This window comes from Rhinoraja longicauda, chromosome 32, assembly GCF_053455715.1.
Source record: "Rhinoraja longicauda isolate Sanriku21f chromosome 32, sRhiLon1.1, whole genome shotgun sequence".
NCBI classification, from domain to species: Eukaryota; Metazoa; Chordata; class Chondrichthyes; order Rajiformes; family Arhynchobatidae; genus Rhinoraja; species Rhinoraja longicauda.
This window is the reverse complement of record NC_135984.1, coordinates 13,782,291-13,799,645: the sequence shown is the minus strand read 5'-3', so window position 1 is coordinate 13,799,645 and position 17,355 is coordinate 13,782,291. Positions and strand designations below refer to the sequence as shown.

General features: G+C 51.6%; 1 protein-coding gene across 1 annotated transcript in view; it reads left to right on the top strand.

Annotated features, from left to right (window-relative positions):
- The window catches only part of tecta (tectorin alpha), a 49,951-nt gene that overhangs the window by 14,372 nt on the left and 18,224 nt on the right, over nt 1-17,355 (top strand). The window contains exons 8-11 of the mRNA XM_078426851.1: nt 1,868-2,438; nt 3,578-4,167; nt 10,394-10,967; nt 15,476-16,074. Of these exons, the coding sequence (XP_078282977.1) occupies nt 1,868-2,438; nt 3,578-4,167; nt 10,394-10,967; nt 15,476-16,074 (2,334 nt within the window). The remainder of the gene's footprint in view (nt 1-1,867; nt 2,439-3,577; nt 4,168-10,393; nt 10,968-15,475; nt 16,075-17,355) is intronic.

Below are 17,355 nucleotides of genomic sequence, written 5' to 3'. Positions count from 1 at the left end.
GACGGAAGACATAAGGTGATGGTCAAGAATTGTTTATGTAATTGGTAGCCTGTGCCCAATGGGTTGGTGTCAGGACCCTGGATGGTCATCATGCGCAGAAACAATCTGGATTGCAGCATTAGAGGCATGATGAGAGTTTGCTGATGACGTTTGTGCTGCCATTCCACAGAAGAATGAGCGGTGGAAAATGTGATTAGATAGAAACTTGAGGGGTGGAATGGACATGGTTTGCCAAAGGTCAGGCTAAGTAAAACAAAGACAATTCTAATTAATAACATTGGAGCTCATTGAACTGGAGGGTCAGTGTCTGTTTGGATAAGAAATACGTTTAAGGATCAAGAACAGTAACTCATGCTGAATGGTTGATTTTCAGACTGCATTACTGTTCCCCAAGGTTTAGTGCCTGCACCACAGGTTTTTGTTATCTCTCTGAATGACTTGGATATAGGAATAGACGGAGATTTCAAAATTTGCCACCAATTGCCTGCATAAAATGTGTGACAAACACTGAAAATACCAATTGACTGAATATTGAACACAGGATGCCAGGATAGGTAAACAAGTGGCAGGTGGAATTTAATACAGGGAGATGCAAGGTGGTGCAGTTTTAGCAAAAAAGACTTGGACAAGGCAAATGGTCAATGAGGAAAATCTCATGAAGCTGCAGGAACAGAGAGACTTGGGGGATTTATTTATAAAGATCTTCAAAGATGTCAAGATGTAGCTTGTGGAGCATATGGACCCCAGGGTTTATAAATAAAAGCACTGAGTGCAAAAGAGGGGGATAATGCTGAGCATTTATAAAGGTCTGTTCAGGCTCCAACTAGAGTATTCCACCGAGCTTCCCTGTTTTCTGTCCACAGATAGTATCTGACCTCCAGCATTTTCAGTTTTCATTTTATATTTTCTAACATTAATATTTTTGTTTGCAATTAGATCCGGTCACCACATGTTAGGAAGGAAATGAAGGGGCGTGAGAGATTGCAGAGGAGATTCTCCAGGATGGTTCTAGGGATGCAGAAAAATTAAGCCTGCAGATGCTGGAAATCTGAAACTAAAAGAGTAATGCTGAAAGCGCCGGGCAGGCCAGGCAACTTCTGTGGGAAGAGAATCAATGTTTCAAGACAAATTTAGAGTTCCATTTCCGATTTGGGGTCGAGGGATCACGATTTCAAGATTAGGTTAGAGACGATGATTTATTTGAAGTACAGGACAGAGGGGTAAATTTGACTGAATATAGAACTGTGCAAGAAGTCCAAGTCCATAGGTGCATAAAAGTGGCGAACCAAGTAGACAGTGGAGCGTGAGGCGTGCTTGCCTGCATCGGAAGAGGCATTGAGTAAAGATCGACACAAAGTGCTGGAGTAACTCAGCGGGTCAGGCAGCACTATTCTTCGGAGGGTCCCGACCTGAAACGTCGCCTATCCTTGTTTTCCAGAGATGCTGCCTGATCGGCTGAGTTATTCCAGCACTTTGTGTCTACCTTTGGTATAAACCAGCATCTGCAGTTCTTTGCTTCCACATGGAGTAAAGACTCGAGTTTCAGCTTTATAAAAAGTTGGTGTGGGGATGGGAAAAAGAAGGAACATTTGATTGCTGACTCAACAAACTGCAGGTGCTGGAATTTTGAGCAGAAGATAAAGTGCTGGAGTAACTCAGCGGGTCAAGCAGCAACTACAGAGGGAGTGGACAGGCGACGTCCTGGGTGGGTAGGCAGTCTGGAGAAAGGCTCGGAGCTGTAATGTCGCCTGCCGTTCCTTCTTCAGATGCTGCCTGTCCCGTTGAGTGGCTCCAGCACTTTAAGCTGTAATTGTTGGTGGCGGCCGGGGCAACTGGCAGAGATGACCTTCCGCTCGCTGTGTTCCAGGTGGATGGGCTGCTCGCCACGTTGCCCGTGCATCTGGAGATGGGGGCGATCAAGGTTTATCAGAGCGGAGTCGCCACGGCGGTGGAGACGGACTTTGGCTTGCTGCTCACATTCGACGGGGAGCACTACGCTTCCATCTCGTTGCCCAGCTCCTTCCTCAATAACACGTGCGGTCTGTGCGGCAACTTCAACAACAACCCGGCCGATGACAACATGCTCCCAGAAGGAAGCCCATCGGAGTCGCTGGCGGAGCTGGGCAACGGCTGGAAGGCGGCCGATCCGGACTGGTACTGTCAGCACGATTGTGGGGACAACTGTAGCGTTTGCGACCCGCACACAGAGTCCTTCTACTACAGACCCGACTACTGCGGCATCATGAACAAGACCGACGGGCCGTTCCGCCACTGCCACGCTGTGGTGGACCCCATCAGCTTCTTGATCAGTTGCGTGTACGACATGTGCGCCAACCGCGACAACATCACCACCCTGTGCCAGGCCATCCAGGGCTATGCCCTCACCTGCCAGGCTGTGGGCATCACCATCGGACCCTGGCGCTCCCGCACCTTCTGCGGTAAGGAGACCCTGAAACACGTGCTGGTTTAAACAGAAAACAGACACACGGTGCTGGAGTAACTCCGTGGATCAGGCAGCATCTCTGGAGAGCAGACTGAAGAAGGGTCCCGACCCGAAACGTCACCCGTCCGTGTTCTCCAGAGATGCAGCCTGACCCGCTGAGTTACTCCAGCACTCTGTGTTCAACATCAGACCGTGAAGTGTGGGTGTACCATGGTCAGGGCCAAAGCCCGTGGACGAGAAGGGTTGGGATGGATGTCGGTGACTGGCCGTGTCAGGTACTGCTGCTGTGGTTATGGCGCTGGGACCCACAGCAGTAGGTGGCTCATTCTTACACGTGGAGGGAGGGCATGCACTTTGGGTGGATGCAGAGATTGGGTAAATGCACGTTGGGTGGATGCAGAGATTGGGTAAATGCAGAGCACGGAAATCCAGCACAAGAGGACATTAGTTAAAAATTGTTGCTTTATTTATTGTCGCGTGTACCATGGTACAAGTGAAATACTTTGTCTGCGTCTCGATCAATGAGATTATTGCCACATAAAGGCAATCCACAGGCCCATGCATAGAAATGGCCCACTGAGTCCATGTGCAATAGTCAACAGATTTGGCATCGCTTTACACAGTGCAAGCTGCAGATAAAGTCCCATTGCGGCCTCACCTCATGCAGACCAACTGTGTAGGAAGCTGAGTTACTCCAGCTTCTTGTGTCTAACCTCATTCAGATCGCCAACTACCCTCTCCAGATCTTCAGTGCTAGGTTTAAGGTGAAGGGGGGAAGATTTAATAGGAACCTGAGGGGTAACATTTTTACACAAAGGGTAATAGGTACATGGAACGAGCTGCTGCCGGAGGAGGTAGTTACGGCAGGTACTATCGCAACGTTCAAGAGACATTTGGACAGGTAAATGGAAAGGACAGGTGTAGAGGGATATGTACCAAGCGTGGGCAAGTGGGACTGGTGTAGATGGGACAATGGTGGGCGACATGGGCAAGCGGGGCCGAAGGGCCAGTTTCCACGCAGTATGACGCTTTGACTCTCCGGTTCTGTACCAGTGGGTGAAGTGGGGGCTGCGAGCTGTAGTGGGCGGTGGTGACTCTGGAAGGATTAATCGTCTGATTGTGCCTCTCGCGTAGCCTTGCCGTGTCCGGAGTGGAGTCACTACGAGGTGTGCACCAGCAGTTGCCCAGCTACCTGCACTGACCTGATATCGCCCCTGTACTGCTCCAGACCCTGCACCGAGGGTTGCCAGTGCGACCAGGATCATGTCCTGAGTGGGAATCGCTGCGTGCCGCTGGACCAGTGCGGCTGCGAGTTCCAGGGGCGCTACTACAACTTGCAGACCAAGTTCTGGGCAGCGGCCGACTGCACCGTGCGCTGCCTGTGTGAGGGTCAGGGAGAGGTTGTGTGCATGAACGAGACGTGCTCTGAAGGGGAGTTCTGCCTGGTGGAGAGCGGGCTGCTAGGTTGCTACCCCAGGAGAGCCGCTGTCTGCACCGTCTCACGCAGCAATGGCCTGCAGACTTTCGACGGCGCCTCCCTGGACTTCCGCGACGAGTATGCCTACACTCTGCTCAAGGTTTGTGGAGCAAACAGCTACAACCTCTCTCATTTTGAAATCAAACTCGGAAGAAAGAAAATGGTGAACGGTTCCTGGATAAAGTCGCTGACTATAAAGTTCCCTGACGATGAAGTAAAAATTGAAGGCGGCGACAACGTTATCAAGGTAAGAAATATTTCACAATTATTATTGGAATATTCCAATGCGCCTCTTTCTCTCACAAAAAAATACTCCTCTTCCTTATTCAAGACGCTAATAGTCTAAAACATCCCATATCTTCAGAAAGACACCAATATACTCCACATTCTTACGGAATGGGAGGCTGATATAATCTCTGTGCAAAGCCGGGGGCATAACTAACTCACAGTGACCCTTATACAACTTCAACCCTCGGCATCAGGCTGCACATTCACCCCCTCTCGCCCCAGTAACCTGCAACAGAATACTGTTGGCTCAGAAGGCAGTGGAGGCCAAGTCTCTGAATGCATTCAAGAGAGAGCTAGATAGAGCTCTTAAGGATAGAAGAGTCAGGGGGTACGGGGAGAAGGCAGGAACGGGGTACTGATTGAGAATGATCAGCCATGATCACATTGAATGGTGGTGCCGGCTCGAAGGGCCGAATGGCCTACTCCTGCACCTATTGTCTATTGTCTATTGAGATAATACTCCGGCAATCACTCAGTGATGTCAACGCATCTTGTATTCTTCGGTGTCATTCACAACATCACCCTGTCTGATCTATTTATGCCTGACACGTTACAAGTGACGAAGATAGACACAAAATGCTGGAGTAACTCAACGGATAGAAGAAGGCATCTCTGGATAGAAGAAGGGTCTCGACCCGAAACGTCGACAATTCCTTCCATCCAGAGATGCTGCCTGTCCCGCTGAGTTACTCCAGCATTTTGATCTATCTTCGGTGTTAACCAGCATCTGCAGTTCCTTCCTACACGTTACAAGTGACTGTGGTAAAATGTTCCAAGAAAACGTGTGAACTATATTGGGGTGTCCTATATTTTGGTCTCCTAATCTGAGGAAAGACATTCTAGCCTTAGAGGGAGTACAGAGAAGGTTCACCAGATTGATCCCTGGGATGGCAGGACTTTCATATGAAGAAAGACTGGATAGACTAGGCTTATACTCGCTGGAATTTAGAAGACTGAGGGGGGATCTTATAGAAACTTATACAATTCTTAAGGGGTTGGAGAGGCTAGATGCGGGAAGATTGTTCCCGATGTTGGGGAAGTCCAGAACTAGGGGTCACAGCTTAAGGATAAGGGGGAAGTCTTTTAGGACCGAGATGAGAAAACATTTCTTCACACAGAGAGTGGTGAATCTGTGGAATTCTCTGCCACAGAAGGTAGTTGAGGCCAGTTCATTGGCTATATTTAAGAGGGAGTTAGATGGGGCCCTTGTGGCTAAAGGGATCAGGGGGTATGGAGAGAAGGCAGGTACGGGATACTGAGCTGGATGATCAGCCATGATCATATTGAATGGCGGTGCAGGCTCGAAGGGCCGAATGGCCTACTCCTGCATCTATTTTCTATGTTTCTATGTGTCAGAATCTACCATTCCTAACGAATGACCGGGTTACAGTAAGAAGGGTGAGACAGAACGTTACATTGAGGCACAGACTGGAAGGATGAGGGTTAGATTGTTACATTGGCTGTAACAGAGTTGACAGTGTGAAGTGTGCAATACTGCACGACCCGAATGTTTTAGTGAAGGTGGTGTATAGTGATGTTGTAAAGGGAATATCACAGCAGTACTTTGAAATCTTTATCATGATGCATAACAGTGAAGAGACAATAGGAATGTTAGAGTAAGTCAAGTGTTATATCAAAATGTTACATTAGGGGGTTTTAAGGTTGCTCTATCATGAAGGATATACCAGCGAGCTGGGACAAGTGGAACTGGAAAGTCTATATTGTAGTGAGTCCAAACGAGCGGTATTATCCAAAGACTTTATTGTCGGTAAAACCCGTGCCAAACGCAACGCACTTACTCTTGGACTAACACTAACTTCGCTCCCTAATCTAATCTCTAACTCTAGTTTGGCGCCAGGCACTTAAATACTTCGCGCTCCCTCACCACGTGACCCGTAAACCAATCCGAGGGTTCTAGACTACCTGGCCAATCCGTATGTCCCTACACGACCCCCCCCCCACCCCCCCAGAACCCTCGAAACCATACCTCATGGGCGCCTGAACGTCGACCCCCCCACCCCCCCAGAACCCTCGAAACCATACCTCATGGGCGCCTGAACCTCCCGCCCGGAACGTGTACGGAGGGGGGAAACCGATACCCCCAGCGAGACAGGAGGCTGGAGGCGATGGGGGGTCCACTGGAGCGGAGGGTGCGGGTGACGGGGGGCACTTGATCGGCAACGGCGGCCCGGGCCCAACCATAGGCGGCGGAGGCCCGAGAGGTGGTAAACAGGGCGCCGCTGGCGGGACCAGTCGAGCGGCCACCGGCCGGCCCCGGCGCGGAGGCTGAGCTACCGACACGGGGAGGTCCTGGTCCAAATGGGCAGGCTTGAGGCGGGATACTGAAACGAGCTCCTGGCGATTGCCCACCTGCAAGGTGAAGGTGACAGTCCCTCTTTTCAGCACCTGGAATGGGCCCTGGTAAACCAGCCGAAGAGGGGGGCGGTGGGAATCTTTCCGAAGAAACACGAAATCACAGCCCCGCAAGTCCGACGGAACGTGAACTGCTGTGCTTCCGTGACTGGAGGTCGGGACTGGAGCCAGAGAACCCACCCGTGCCCGGAGGGAGCCCAAAACTGACGTGACGGATGGCGGCAAGGCAGGAGTGGAAGGGAGAATGTCACCCGGCACCCCCAGGGGCGAACCGTAGATGAGCTCGGCCGAGGATGTGCCCAGCTCAGCCTTCGGGGCCGTACGAATGCCGAGGAGGACCCAAGGCAGCTGGTCAGCCCAATCGTAGCCGGTCAGGCGAGCACAGAGAGACGCCTTCAGCTGCCGATGGAAGCGCTCAACCATCCCGTTGGTTTGGGGATGATAGGCGGTGGTCTGCTATAAGCGAGAACCATACAGCTGTGCCAGCATGGCCCAGAGGGATGAGGTGAACTGGGCCCCCCGATCCGTGGTGATGATAGCCGGGACGCCAAAACGTGCCACCCAATGCAACGCCAGGGCCCGTGCACAGGAGGTCGCCGAGGTGTCCGACAACAGGAGCGCCTCCGGCCAACGCGTGAACCGATCAACCACCATCAGTAGATGAGTATAACCCCTAGAATAGGGCAATGGACCCACCAAATCCTGCTCCAAACGCAGTCCCGAGGCTGTGGAGGCGTACACCGCGGCAGTCCCTTCCAGGCGCTGAGCCTCCGCTAGCTCCTGGAAATCCACCTGTTTACCCACCACGGAGGGAATGGCCGGCCGGGACAGGGCATCAGCAATGGCATTCAGCCTACCCGCAATATGACGGACGTCGGTGGTAAACTCCGATATCAGGGTGAGGTGCCGCTGCTGGCGAGCCGACCACGGATCAGAAACCTTAGCAAAAGCGAATGTCAGAGGTTTGTGATCCGTGTAGGCCACAAAAGAACGGCCCTCCAAAAAATAACGGAAGTGGCGGACTGCTAAATAAAGGGCCAGGAGCTCCCTATCAAACGCACTATACTTGAGCTCCGCTCGAGAGAGCTGCCTGCTGAAAAACGCCGGGGGCTGTCAGTGACCGTCGACCTGCTGCTCCAAAACCCCACCCACCGCCACGTCTGAGGCGTCCACCGTCAGAGCCGTGGGGGCGGAGGAGCGCGGGTGCACCAGCATGGTGGTATTTTTCGAGGGCCTGTTTGACCGCGACAAACGCCATCTCTGCAGCTACGGACCATACCAACTCAGCGGGGTTACCCGCGAGACATTGAAAAAGGGGGCGCATGACCCGAGCTGCTGCAGGCACGAACCGATGATAAAAGTTCACCATGCCCACGAATTCCTGCAAGCCCTTGATGGTAGTCGGGCGAGGGAAAGAGCGGACCGCGTCCACTTTAGCTGGCAAAGGAGTGGCACCGGCCGGAGTAACCCGGTGACCCAAAAAATCCACCGCTGACAGGCCGAATTGGCATTTGTCCGGATGGAGAATCAGGCCGTGGTCTTGCAGCCTCTGGAACACCGTGCGGAGGTGGACCAAGTGCTCCTGGACCGAACGGCTGGCAATCAAAATATCATCAAGGTAAATAAACACAAACGGCAACCCTCGACCCACCTGGTCCATCAGACGCTGGAATGCCTGAGCTGCATTTTTAAGGCCGAAAGGCATACGCAACCACTCAAACAACCCCGACGGAGTAATGGTAGCCGTTTTTGGAATGTCCGGCGGGTGGACCGGGATCTGATGATATCCCCGCACCAAATCAATTTTTGAAAAAATTGTAGCCCCCTCCAGGCTAGCTGAGAAGTCCTGAATGTGCGGAATCGGGTAGTGGTCCGGCCGTGTTGCCGCGTTGAGTCGACGGAAGTCTCCACATGGTCTCCACCCCCCAGGCGCTTTGGAAACCATATGCAAGGGGGAGGCCCACGGACTACTCGAAGGCCGAATAATTCCCAGCCTCTCCAAGTTTAGGAACTCCTCTCGAGCCATGGCCAGCTTGTCGGGTGGGAGGCGCCGTGCCCGGGCAAAAACCGGCGGCCCCTCAGTCGGGATGAAATGAACGACCCCGTGCTTCTCGGAAGGTGCATCGAAACGCTGGACGAGGAGCTGCCGGAAGTCGGCTAGGACCGCATCGAACTGACCGGGAGCCGTGGTAATGGCCTGGATCGCTGGGCTGGGTGGGGCGGCGCTTGTAGGAGCCTCCGGCCCGGTACCCCGGGGCCGTACACCAGCCGAGGGTTGCAGGCCCTTCCCGCGGACGTCTGCGACCAAAGAAAACGCCCATAGGAAATCCGCACCCAAAATGGCCTGGTCCACATCCACAACGATGAAATCCCAACGGTAAGTCCTGGACTCGAAGGACAGGGACATGGCCCTTTTACCGTGCGGATGGTGCTACCATTCACTGCAATGAGGGGCGGGCCCTTCCCCCCCACTCGAACTTCGCAGTCATAGGGGGGCACAATACTCATGACCGCTCCCGTATCCACTAGAAAAACAATCCTGGTACTCTGATCTGTAGCGTAGAGGTGGCAGTTACGGCCAATCGAGACTGCCTCTACATTCGATCGGCCCAGGCATTTCCCGGAAACGAACACGGGGCTCTACAGCTTCGTGCCTCGCTGCCCCTCCGCCGATGGAAAGAGCACCATCCACGCCTATCCGGCCCTGTTGTTCGAGCCCGCTGCCAATGAACAGGCGCCGCAGCCCTCTCTTGGCGGGCCGACTGCGAAATAGCGGCCGATGTGTCGCTCTCCCGGCCGCTCCCCCGACTGCCGCTGGGCCTCGAGACCCGGTTAACGGAGCCGTCTCGGGTGTGCCGCTCCCTAACGAGCGTGTCGGCCTTCTCGGCGAACGCTACCGGATCTTCAAAAGGGACGTCCGCCAACACCAACCTGACGTCCCCAGGTAGCTTCTCCCGAAAGGCCGCTTCGAACACCATGCACGGCTGATGGTCGCCCACCAAGGTCAGCATCTCGGACATCAACTCCGACGGCAGCCGCTGCCCCAGCTCTGGCAAATGGAGGAGCCTCAGAGCCCGCTGGTTCTGGGCCCAGCCGAAGGTCCGCAGCAGGAGCCTCTTGAGCCCCACGTACTGCCCCGTTTGGGGTGGACTGGTCAGGTATTGACTGACCCGCGCAGCCACCTCCGCCTGCAGACAGCTCACCAGGTGGTGGTACTTCTCCTGGTCTTCCTCCACCCTTTTAATATGGAACTGCGATTCCGCCTGCACAAACCACAGGTGCGGCTGATGGTCCCAGAACGGCGGTAGATGAATCTCACCCGCGCTCTCTCCCGCCTGCGACATGCTGCTGCTTTGCTTCTTACGTTCGAGGTCACCAATGTAGTGAGTCCAAACGAGCGGTATTATCCAAAGACTTTATTGTCGGTAAAACCCGTGACAAACGCAACGCACTTACTCTTGGGCTAACACTAACTTCGCTCCCTAATCTAATCTCTAACTCTAGTTTGGCGCCAGGCACTTAAATACCTCGCGCTCCCTCACCACATGACCCGTAAACCAATCCGAGGGTTCTAGACTACCTGGCCAATCCGTATGTCCCTACAATATACTGCAATCAATAAATGATGTATGGGGATTCAATCGGAGGAGGAGGGGGAAGGGGGTCTCAGATTAAAAAACATTCAAGAATTTTAAATTGAGGGTATCGGAGCTTCAGTGAGCATTCAAAGTGAGTTTGTGAACAAGAAATCAGTTTCAGTCTGTTCAGCAAGAATATCTGTTTCTGGAGTGTAACTCGTTTTCTCCCACCAGGTGAATGCTCTTGCAATTTCCTTGCCCTTCATGCATTCGTCTGGAAAACTAAAGATCTACAGGAACGGAAATGACACCATGGTGAAACTAGACAGCAGCCTCCAAATCCTGTACACGAGTGAGGATCGAATAAACGTGACGCTGTCCACTGCTTACTACAACAACACCTGTGGCCTCTGCGGATATTTCAACGGGAATCCCACTGATGACTTCCGGAAAGCAAATGGGAAAGTGACGGAGAACACTGCAGAGTTTGTGGATAATTGGAAGACATTTGCAGATGATATGACGTGCAATGGGCAGTGTGAAGAGCTTTATACTGTGTGCACTAACGAGGAGCTGATCCTGTATCAAGGAACCTCTTTATGTGGGATCATCAATGATCCCAATAACAGTTCTTTCCTCAGCTGCCATGAAGCTGTCAATTCATCCCCCTTCTTCAGAAGTTGTCTCTACACCATGTGTATAAATGGCGGGAACATATCTGCACTTTGCAGCTCCCTGCAGGCCTATGCAGATGCCTGCACTGGTGCTGACGTCGTGTTGGCCAACTGGAGAAGCAGCAGCTTTTGTCGTAAGTAATTCTGAGGAAATTAGTTCCATCTAATACCTCGTCTCTGTATCATTGCACCGTCCTGTGTTTACAGTGGCATTATTCGCACCTGTTCATCCCGTGACTGTACAGTGGTATACATCTTATAATATCAGCATACAACCAGTATAGGTGTCACTAGACCACCCCGGGCTCACTGTGGGTGACAGTGATACCCAGACTCTGGGATCTTGTACCATGCTGCATCTATTTTAATAGCATTGTACAGCCCCGTGCTCTGTGATTTTTACCATGCCATGTCCATTGGCAGTAGTATTGTTCCAGTTAACACCCTGAGTTCAACATTTTACCGTCTTGTATCCAGTGCAAGTAACAATGTACATTTCACAACCCAATATGTACCAGTGCGAATCATTCTGCACCCCTTCTGGGGAGGAGGTGGTTATGGGGAGAAGGTAGGAGAATGGGATTAGAAGAGGTCGATCCGCCATGATTGAATGGCGACTTGATGGGCCGAATGGCCTAATTCTACTCTTATTCTTTATGACCTTATGACCTCTTATCAGTGCTGTTGTTCTAGTCTATATTCTTGCCTTTGATGCATGAATCCTATTTTGATTTGGTAGAATTCTTGGACTTGGATTACTACATTAATTCATACTATCAATGACCTACTAGATTAGTTACCCAAATAATCCTCTGATCATATTCAGAGCTGCACTCTCACTGTGAGAAGGCTGACTGACCACGAGTGTCCTCTGGGTTCAGTGTGATGATCTGAAGCCTTGTGTGTGACCTTGTGGGCAGAGACCTGGTGCCAGGGTCTCCCCTTTCCTCTTTCCCTGATAGCAGGTCACCTCCATGCTTCCTTCATGATGAGGTTCTAGCTTCTTGCTATAAATGCGAGCCGCATGTTTTCAAATACACAGGACGTGATGTTAAAATCCAAAGTGCCACCTATTAACTTGCTCCCGGTGGTGATGGGAGGCTTAAGCACTCGCCTACGCTCGTCCGATGTTGAGAAAGGCTGGGCAGACACGTCATTGGGGTTACCAAGTGGGCTCCTACTTTCATCGACGTTTCGCTGACTGGGCCCACAACGTCCCCGGTAGGCTCAGCAATGCATTCTAGCATCCCAGAACCACCCCCTCTGCATCTGCCTAGCCGGCCTATTTGGGAGACCAAAGACCTATTTGGTCTTTCCTCTTCAGCCAGAGCCACTTGCAGTATAGGATTGGGAAGTGAGAGGGGCAAAGATGTTTACACAATCTTCAGATCGTAGGATGGGGAGCAAGTGGTGCATAAGGATAATGGATTTTTTTCAATGAGCTCAGTCACAATAATTGCCACTCCATTTTGGTCAGCATTCTTTCCTCCATTGTGCCACTCTTTCCTGAATACAAGGTGGTGGACTCTTGCCTCCTGCAGTTGAATAGTTGGCATTTTGTTAGCTGTGAGAAATGAGTGTGAAGATGTAGTGTGTTAAGTGCGGATTTACCTCATTTATATAATTGAATTACAAAGTGCCTGGGCATGAACCTGTCTTTGACTTCCACTGTTTTCTTCTCCCATTGTGTAGTGTATCTGATTGCGAGCTTTTGTTTGTGATTTTAATTTAAAGCTCCTGAAACTACATATTACTGCAAATAACTGCACAGGTCTTCCTTGCCCTTACACCTCAACTCTTTGATATAAAGGTCAGCAATGGCCTTCCTCATTGTTAGCTTTAACTATATGACAGAAAGTAGAACACAGCAAAGTACAGGAACTGGCCCTTAAACTCACAACGTTATTGAATATGATGTCGAACATGATGCCAAAATGAACTAATCTCAACTGCCTGCACACAATCTACAGCCCTCCATTCCCCACATATCCATGTGCCTATCTAAAAGCCTCTCCAACACCACTTGTCTGCCACCACTATCATCCCTAGCAACAGATTCCAGGTATCAAAACATCTGGGCATTAAAAAAATTACCTGCATATGTCCTTTTAATGTTGCCTCTCTTACCTTTAAACTCTGCCCTCTGGTCTTTAACATTTCCACCAAGTGAGAAAAAGGTTCTGACTGTCCACCTTAGCTTTTTCTACTCCCATCAGGTTTCCACCTCAACCTCCAGTGTTCCAGAGAAAACACTCCCAGTTTGTCCAATCTACCCTTGCAGCTAATGCCCGCTAATCCACGCAGCATTCTGGTTAAAAACTGAGTTAGTTTGACCCAGTTAATGATAATTAATTCCCAGTTTGGCAAAATATCCACCACCCAAAAGTCACATGATATGTGAAAGTCCAGAAGGTTAGATTTGGATTCAGGACTGGAAGATTTGCCTAGAAATCCAATCTGTCCAGTATTCATCCGGCATGTAAAGGAAGACCCATGCTCAAAGGGACAGGAGTCTATTTAATCCTCTGGACCCACTCAAGCATTCCGTAGGGTGATGGCTGACCATTCATCCCTTACACCATATCACTGACACCAAATAAAAGTCCATTGATCACTGTCTTGAAAGCTTCAGTTGATAAGATCCGTGAAGTTTATGTAGGGAAGGATGTTTTAGTACAGATCTTTCGGCCCATGTCTGCTGGGTTTGGGTCAGGTTTATGTTCTGATCAATTATTTGGATTCAGAATGGGCCCTGCAATATCCCACCTTACCACATTGTGTCCAGCCCTACGACACCTGACTACATTGTGTCCAGCTCTACCACACTGGTCCACATTGTGTCCACCTCTACCACACTGGTCCCCATTGTGTCCAGCTCTACCACACTGGTCCACATTGTGTCCACCTCTACCACACTGGTCCCCATTGTGTCCAGCTCTACCACACTGGTCCACATTGTGTCCACCTCTACCACACTGGTCCCCATTGTGTACACCTTTGCCGCACTGGTCCAGACTGTTCAGGATGGTTTGGGGCTGTATCCCGATCCTAATCATCAGTGTTTCGTCCTCCAAGTCTATTTGAGGTTGCTGTGTTTAGAATGATGGTGGGTTTGGTTGTGGTCAGGAGGGGGTGTAATGTTATATCTGAGCAAACTATCAGCTTGCACTTGATCTGTGATGGGGGGAAGTACTGGAGCAATCTTTACAATCTCTGCTTCACCTGGGTTGTACACTGTGAAGGGAGAAAGGCAGTGAAAGGGATAACCCCTAGCTGCCAAACAACAGGGCTTCCATAGTCTTCAGTCATTTCTAAGGTTTACATAATGGTAAAGAAAAGACATAAAGTACTGGATTCACTCGGCGATTCAGACGGCATCTGTGGACTGAACAGCCAGACTACATTTGGGGACAGGGTGCTTCTTCAGACTGATTATAGTAGGGGGAAGAAAACTGGGAAGGGGGGGAGGGGTGGGCAGGACAGAATCTGGCGAGGGGTACAAAGACACAAAATGCTGGAGCAACTCAGTGGGCCAGACAGCATCTCTGGAGAACATGGATACATGACATTTTGGGTCTGTACCCTGCTTCAGACACGGCAAGTGATAGGTGGATACAGGTGAGTGGGATTTGACTGGTAGATGCGTAGAGTAAGCGACAAAGGCTAAAGGTGGAAATGAGATCAAAGTGTGTCCGATAAGTAAATAAGGATGAAGAGTGAAATGTAAAGCCGGGAGGGGGGGTAAATATGAAGGGGGCAGGGGGTGGTGATGGGAGGGGGGGTGGGTGGGAGGTGAGGGATAGTGGAGAGAAGTAGGTGCGCATTGGAAAGAGAGAGGGGGTCGGGGATTGCGTCTCCGTTAAAGGCTCTCAATCTGCTGTGCAGTGCTTCCATCCGCTGAGTCTCCAAAATAAAGTGTTGGAAGGAACTGCAGATGCTGGTTTATACCGAAGATAGACACAAAATGCTGGAGTAATTCAGTGGGCAAGCAGCATCTCTGGAGAACATGGATAGGTGACGTTTCGGGTAGGAACCCTTCTTCAGACTGAAAGATCTTTCTTCGTTCTTTCAGTCTTAAGAAGGGTCCCGACCTGAAACGTCACCTATTCCTCTTTCTCCAGATAGACAATCGACAATAGGTGCAGGAAGAGGCCATTCAGCCCTTCGAGCCAACACCACCATTCAATGTGACCATGGCTGATCATTCTCAATCAGTACCCCGTTCCTGCCTTCTCCCCATACCCCCTGACTCCGCTATCCTTAAGAGCTCTATCCAGCTCTCTCTTGAATGCATTCAGAGAATTGGCAGAGAATTCCACAGATTCACAACGCTCTGACTGAAAAAGTTTTTCCTCATCTCAGTTCTAAATGGCCTACCCCTTATTCTTAAACTGTGGCCCCTTATTCTGGACTCCCCCAACATTGGGAACATGTTTCCTGCCTCTAACGTGTCCAACCCCTTAATAATCTTATACGTTTCGATAAGATCCCCTCTCATCCTTCTAAATTCCAGTGTGTACAAGCCTAGTCGCTCCAGTCTTTCAACTGGCCCGCTGAGTTAGTCCAGTGTTTTGTGTCTATCTTTAAATGAAGGTAGCAGGAGACGGGTCCTATTTAACCAGTGGTCTCTTGTGTCTCTCAGCGCTGCCGTGCCCCGAGAACAGCCACTTTGCCGAGTGCATCTCTGCGTGCCCGCTCACCTGCCAGTCCCTGCGGCCCGATGCCGACTGCCACCTGCCCTGTGTGGAAGGCTGTCAGTGTGACCCAGGCTTCGCTCTCAAGGGCGGCCGCTGCATCGCCATGAACGAGTGTGGCTGCGTCTACCAGGGCTCCGAGGTGGCGAGCAATGAGACCTTCTGGGCGGACAGCGAGTGCCAAACGCGCTGCTTCTGCAACGGCACTGACAGCGCCGTGTACTGCGAGAGCGGACCCTGCCGCGCCGACCATTACTGCTCTAACAGGGCAGGGCTGTTCCACTGCCTGGTCCGAGCCGAGGCGATGTGCATCGTGTCCGGCTACAGCCACTACTACACCTTCGACACGCTGGGCTACGAGCTGCAGAGCACCTGTCGCCACGTGGTCAGCACCGTGGCCGCCGACACCCCTCACCTGCCGCACTACCTGGTCCAGGCCAGCAACGAGGAGCGCAACACGTCGCTCGCCCTGTGGCTGCGGGAGGTGGAGATCACAGTGTATGGTTACAATATCAGCGTGTCCAAGAGCTACAAGCACACGGTGATGGTGAGCGAGGGGGGGGGGGGGCTAGGGGTGGGGAATGGGGGAGAGTGGGGGGAATGGTGGGGAGGGGGGGGGGGTGGGGGGGAGTGGGGGAGATTGGGGGGAATGATAGTGGGGGGAATGGTGGGGAGGGGAGGGGGGATGGTAGTGGGGGGAATGGTAGTGGGGGGAATGGTGGGGAGGGGCGGGGGGGGGTGGTGGGGAGGGGGGGTGGTGGAGGGCTAGGGGTGGGGGGGAAATGGGGGAGAGTGGGGGGAATGGTGGGGAGGGGAGGGGGAATGGGGGGGGAGAGGGGTGGTGGAGGGGGAATGGAAGGAGGAGAGCCATAATCACGGGCAAATGCACGGGAGAGGGGAGTTTGAGGGACTTTGAAGGTGTTGCTGACTGGAGAAGCACAAGATCTGGAGTCAGTGATGCAGCAGGTCAACGAGGTAGGGACATCAGGAGGTGAAATTGTGGACGCATGAACCATTTTTGTTTTAAACACTTATTTCGGACGTGGGAATGGCTGGTGGATTTAGGTTAAAGGCTGGTCCCTGGTGGGGAAGGGCTGGAATGGCAAAGGGATAAAATATGGGAGGACCAGGAGTGAGAGGAACACAGAAGCTAAGGGTTACCTGCAATTGAAAAATAAAACGTTCATAACATTGGGTTGTAGACCTCCCAGACAGAGTCTAGGCCGCTAGTCCTCCAGAATGCACCTGACCTCGCCCGGGTAGCGGAGGAGACAGAGAATGGACTGATCTGTCACCTTGCCAACACCCAATGTAATTACAAAGTTCAAAAGACATTTGGATAGGTCGGTGGAGAGGGAAGGTGTCGAGGGAAGAGGGTCAAATAGAACCAGCGCACTAAAACGCCTTGGTCTTGGGTGGGCGCATGAAAACATTCAGTCCTGATGCAGTGTCACGGTCATTCCTTCCCCTCCTCAGATGCTGCTTGACCTGAACTCCTTCAGCAGATCTTGTTGCAGAAACAAGGAACTGCAGGTGCTGGTTAATACACAAAGGACACAAAGTGTTGGAGTAACTCATCAGGTCAAGCAGCATCCCTGGAGAACATGGATGGGTGACGTTTTGGGTTGAGGTGTCTGAAGATCGCATGTAGCTCCAGATTCCAGTACCCGCAATCTCTTGTGTCTAAAGTAAGAAAATAACTGCAGATGCTGGTACCAATCGAAGGTATTTATTTCACAAAATGCTGGAGTAACCCAACAGGTCAGGCAGCATCTCAGGAGAGAAGGAATGGGTGATGTTTCGGGTCGAGACCCTTCTTCAGACTGAT